Raw genomic sequence first — 5,556 nt, 5'->3', positions numbered from 1 at the left:
TAACATTCTGCTAGAGAGGGGATTTTTTAATGTCATGTGAGCATGCACTAGGAGTGAACATTGCCCACTACTCTCAACTCTGCCGAAATCGACAAAGTTAAGCAAACACAATCTTCTACTCCCGCCCCTCTAACGAACATGCAATTTCACGCACGCTAAACGTAACAACATCGGAGAAAACAACTGATGAGTGGCCTCGTCCATGTGGATCTGCTCTAATATTTTGGCCATAATGATTGAAGCTTGTGATAAAAGAGAGGAGAGAAGAGAGTGATGAGTAAACTGTGTGGATAAGACTCAAGAGGTAAACTTGGAGCAGTGCCAAACTGTTTTGCTAGCTTCAGCTTGCAGGGTTGGGAATAATGATGGGCGAAATATGCCCACAAGGCTGCAAGGCACACAAAAGGGGATCTGTGGATTGTGGGTCATCACTTTCTTTTCAAAATTCTATTGTGCTGCGGGCCCTTTATCCATGTTTGCGTGCTCGATTTAACTGTTTCTATAGGTCTGTGTTGTAGAGAAGTATTGTGGGTGCAAAGCCCCCCCTCTCTCTCTCTCTCTCTCTCTCTCTCTCTCTCTCTCTCTCTCTCTCTGCGCCTCTGCTATTAGGGTTTTCAAGATTTTTCTGGCTTTCGCTTTCGATTTCCTGTTTCTAGAGCTCCAGGGATCTGCAGGGCGCCCACGTTTCCTCTGTGTGCTTCCCCCTGCGTGCGAGCTTTTTTTTCTCTGTTGCCTTAGACGCTCACGATCCTTTCAGAAAGGCATCTTTGCTTGCAATCTGGAAGCCGATTCCGAGGGTTTTCTGCTCGTTTTTCCGCAGTAAATTCTAAGCTTTGCTTGGCCTTCCTCAAAGATGGCACGGCGTTGTTCCCATTGTGGTCACAATGGGCATAATTCAAGGACATGCTTGGACAATCAAGTAGGATTTAAGCTCTTTGGTGTTCGCCTCTCGACAGAGTGTTGTATGGTATCCTCACCGGCGGGCACAGCCTCAGAGTGTTCGTCTTCATCATTAACTGCTATGAGGAAGAGTGTGAGTATGGGAAATCTGTGCAATTATGGAGGTGCAGAGGGTGAGGCGTCTCCCTTGTCTCCATCCCAGTTTGAGCAGCATGATGCAGGTGAACCTGTGGAGGGTTATGCGTCAGATGATCTTGTTCATACTAATAGTAGCTCGCGTGAAAGGAAGAAAGGTAATCAAATCTGCAAAGTTGTTCTTTATCAAGATCTGTACTGGTATTAATTCTGAAAGAAAATTTTAATTTCTTGTGCCTACATGTATATGTGCACATTGTGTGCAGAATGACATAGATGCATATACTCATGTGAGCAACCATGCACACCTGTGCGCGCGCGCACACACACACACACACTGAAAGCAAGTTGTAATATCTTGTGCCTACATGTATATGTGCACATTGTGTGCAGAGTGACACAGATGCATACACTCATGCGAGCAACCATGCATACATGCACACGGTGCACGAAGGCACACACACACACACACACACACACACACACACACGAGACCTCAGATTTTGCATTGGAGAAGAAACAATTGAGCTCGATGCAAACAGCGGTTGGAGGTTTATCAGGCACAGATCTTTACTAAGTCAGAGAGCCTTATGAAAGGAGTTGCTTTTTCTCAACCTTCCCTTTCATTACTACAGGAGTGCCATGGACCGAAGAGGAGCACAGATCATTTCTGCTTGGGCTTCAAAAGCTTGGAAAAGGTGACTGGCGTGGAATCTCTCGCAATTTTGTGAAAACCAGGACACCCACACAGGTTGCAAGCCATGCTCAAAAGTATTTTTTGAGAAGGAACAACCTGAATAAAAGGAGACGAAGATCGAGTTTATTTGATATAACCCCTGACTCGGTAAGATCAGTTGTTTCTTGATTGGCTGTTCTAATGCATAACTAACATTAAGACACCTTGAATTCATAGAGCTAGAGTGTCAGTATTGTTACTTATGGTAGACATTATGATAGCTCTTCGGGCATTGGAAGCAAGATTCTCACCAATTGCAGCCTGCAGGAGGGCTGTATTTGTAGAGGAAGTTAACATTAATGCACCTTTGTCGAATTCATAGAGGTAGAGTGTCAGACTTGTTACTTATGGTAGACATTATGATAGCTCGTTGGGTGTTGAAAGCAAGTTTCTCACCAATTGCAGTGCTGTTGAGGGATCTCATAGAAGAAGAAGAAGATAATCTTTAACTTTGTTGGAACATTCCCATGAGACCTCATAGATCGTTCCAAGGAGTTTTGAGCTTAAGACCTGTTGCCAAAAAGAAACGGGACAACCAATCTACCACAGTTTGGTGATAGGTTATTCAGTCCCTTCTTATTCACACACCCCCACTCACCCGCCCAACCCCCCCTCCCCTTTTGCTCAAGACCTGTTAACCAAAAGGGAAACGGGACAACCAATTTACCACAGTTCGGTGATAGGTTATTCTGTTTTCCCCTTCTTATTCACACCCCCACTCACATACCTATGAGAAGAGAATTTTTAATGTCGTAGGGACATTCTCAAGATACCTTATAGATCTATTCAATGAGTCGTGAAGATTGTCCATGTTGCATCCTGTATCTTTTCTGACACCCATGGTTTTTTATTCTGATCATGTTGGTTTGTGTATAAAATCCAAAGTGTAAAAAAAATTACAAAATCATTACTTTATACAGGTCTCATGTGTGTTGGAGGAGCCGGAACTGGAAGAGGCAGGTTGTGATGATCCGGACGTGTGTGCCGAGTTGAGTTTAGGGCAAAGTATTCCCCATGGATCCAATCAGGTTCTAGAAGTATCTCGTCTCACCGGGCGTGCCCAGCCAATCAGATATTTCCCTGTGCCGGTACCTCATTTCCCTGCCTCTTGTGTACCTGTGAGGCCGTCGGACGTGAAGAGAGTTGTTGAAATGGAAGCTGCGGAAGCTGTAGAACATGGTGGCTTCTTGCGTCGATCAGCAGATGTTGATGTAATGGAAGTTGTTCCAGAGGTGGTTGATGCTCTTGAGGGAACTTATAATCCACCGCAGTTGACTTTTGATGTGTGGCACCTACCATTGTGGCCAGAACAGCGTGTTCATGGGTTGAACAAGCATGAGCTGGGGGGGTTGGAGTCCAAGATTGTGAGGCCTATTCCGATCATTCCAAGCCTGCCAAAGAAGGAAGAACAAGCACTGAAAATCACAGAGCTGACCATCAACATGACCCGGCGGGTTATGGAGCCAACTCCTTTGTCATACAAGCTGCTCGAGGAAGGATCAAGGCATTCAGCCTTCCATGTTACGATACCGAATAATGGCAGCAGAGAAGTTGATGCTCAAGGGAGTTTGAGCAGTGCGATCAGTGTGCCTTGATGATAAGGCTTTGTTGTAGGAAATCCAGCTGACTTCTTGCTGGTGGTTCATTCCAATTGCCTGGTATGCAATCTCCTTCAACATTCTTGATTGCGAATCCGCAATTTGGTGGTCAGAGTGTGGTTGGGGTTACCCTTCGTGTGAAGCCATTTTGTACAGGTCTCAAAAAGCACATGTGATTTTGAGGCACTCTTTAGTGCCGCATGTGACATAGCTAACAGAACTTGAAAATGCCTGAAATTGGAGGTCCTTAGCTTGCAGCAATTATTATTTTTTTCTAACTGAGATTATGTGCTCGATGGACCGGATGTAGGTAGAATTGGATCTATTCTGACTTTAGAAGCAGCAAGTCTGTGTGTTTAATTTGGTGCTTTTATGTACTGTTGCCTCTTGGTATGTAGACTCCTCGTCTTGCCCTTATTTGGCTACTGTAGAAGGTCTGTCACGCTGTGGTATGATGGTGAAGGGTTGCATCGTTGTATAATATTTTGCATGTTTAAGTCAATCTCATCACTATTAATGTGTGTTTAAGCTCTGATCAACTCTCTTTCCTTCCACCTTCCGGAGCAGAAAAGTACTGTTTAAGAAATCTGAAATTTAGTTTGCATCTTTCGGAGAGACCTGAGAAGGTCAATCATGAGCTATGAGTCACCAAATTCCGGCAGAATTCCGCATGGGTCTCAAGTCATGAATGTGAAATGCATTTCTAGGTAAGCTTCCTTTATACGTAACAATTCTACATGGAATTTCATTATTGACTAAGGTGAGTTTTCCTTATCTAAATTGCCATGCTGCTGGGGCTTTGTTGCTCACTGTACTTAGCTTTTCTTAACATTATGTATTTCACTTAGAGATCATGTGGTGCTACCTCTTATGAGCCACGGTCTGTTAACCTCTAATCTTTATAAGATAACTCGGGAGACGGAAATGCAACTGGCAAGACCTGAGATGCAAACGGCTTGCTCTTTGCAACGGAAAAGAATAGAATTGGCTTCTTATAGTTGGTACTTTGTATGGAACTGACATAAATTCATTGCAATCAGAGTTCTCGATCTGATAGGGCAGTACAAAGGACATCTGGTAGGCTTACAATAAGTCTCAGGGATTCATTAAGAGTTATAAAATGGTTATCATGCAAGTGCTAGGCATGGGAGTCAATAAGGGGAGAAAATGTGTATTTTACAAAGCATGGTCTTGTACATAGGGGTAACTTGGGGACATTTGGTGCATGCTTGGTGACATCACCTTATTTTACTAGTGAATCCCCTGGCACAATAAGAGGAATACGATGATGCTCGAGATTTAAGCGAGTACGCTTGCAAACAACACACTTATGTCACAAAGATGGTACACATCTCCATTTCAAGTGTGAAGTTTGTAGAGAAGTTGGGACATGTACCTTCATTGGGGTCTTCAAACTAGGTGTTTCAAAGATACACCTTTACTCACTACATTGATGTGTCATTCTTTTACAGCTTGGCCCATTAAAGAGAATGAAGGCTGTGGCTTTTACTACCCAAAGTAGTGTAAAACAGCATGCTTTGCCTAGTAGTAGCATAAAGACACTAGATCTGTTCATTTAAAGCTTGATTGAAGGACTTACAATTGATTGACTGCATATATTTATTCAATGTATTTTTATTCGTATGTATGCGTGTGCGCGCACACACACACAACTAAATTGTAGCTTGGAATCGATTTATGATATTGTAACGGTTGCACTAATAAATCAACTCAATTAAAATTATAAAGACGTTTAAGATAAATAGAATCACACATTGACATAGTCAGTATAGAGGGTTGGATTTTTTGAGCTTCCCCCCGCCCGCGCCCCCCCCCCCCCCCCCTCTAAAGGACTTTTCCATATGAATAGGAAATATACAAGGACATGCATAAGAAATAATAATCTATCGAGCTCTTCACTAACTACTCCGCTCTGTGTGAAGGCTTACAATTTCACAAATCGAGTAATTAGCAATTATAATGATGGCCTCCATATTATTGGCATCCCATTATGTGAATCGTGTAGCACCGTAGAGAGGAAGAGAGGTCACGTTTGAAAGATAATCAATTAATCATCATTACACGACTTAAATGATAAGCTTTCGAGATCAAGAGGATCCCTCTTCTTCATTGTGCCCAACAGATTATTTGTTGAGTAAGAGTAAGAACAAAGTAGAGAGAAAGATA

At 42.9% G+C, this 5,556-nt stretch overlaps 1 protein-coding gene across 1 annotated transcript; it reads left to right on the top strand.

Moving 5' to 3' along the window:
- The first annotated feature begins 313 nt into the window (after positions 1-313).
- Positions 314-3,665, top strand: LOC147437254 (transcription factor MYBS3-like). The gene is made up of 3 exons (XM_086486835.1): positions 314-1,193; positions 1,671-1,879; positions 2,692-3,665. The coding sequence occupies exons 1-3, from the start codon at positions 854-856 to the stop codon at positions 3,364-3,366; spliced, it is 1,224 nt and encodes a 407-aa protein (XP_086342961.1). The 5' UTR covers positions 314-853; the 3' UTR covers positions 3,367-3,665.
- Positions 3,666-5,556: the final 1,891 nt, after the last annotated feature.

This window comes from Adiantum capillus-veneris, chromosome 17 (genome assembly GCF_014529385.1).
Source record: "Adiantum capillus-veneris isolate H3 chromosome 17, ASM1452938v2, whole genome shotgun sequence".
Classification (NCBI taxonomy): domain Eukaryota; kingdom Viridiplantae; phylum Streptophyta; class Polypodiopsida; order Polypodiales; family Pteridaceae; genus Adiantum; species Adiantum capillus-veneris.
This window is presented reverse-complemented; position numbering and strand designations above follow the sequence as displayed.

Coding starts and splice junctions, on each gene's coding strand:
- LOC147437254 (XM_086486835.1), top strand. CDS start 854: ATGGCACGGCGTTGTTCCCATTGTGGTCACAATGGGCATAATTCAAGG. Junction 1,194..1,670: donor CTCGCGTGAAAGGAAGAAAG/GTAATCAAATCT, acceptor TCATTACTACAG/GAGTGCCATGGACCGAAGAG. Junction 1,880..2,691: donor TTGATATAACCCCTGACTCG/GTAAGATCAGTT, acceptor TACTTTATACAG/GTCTCATGTGTGTTGGAGGA.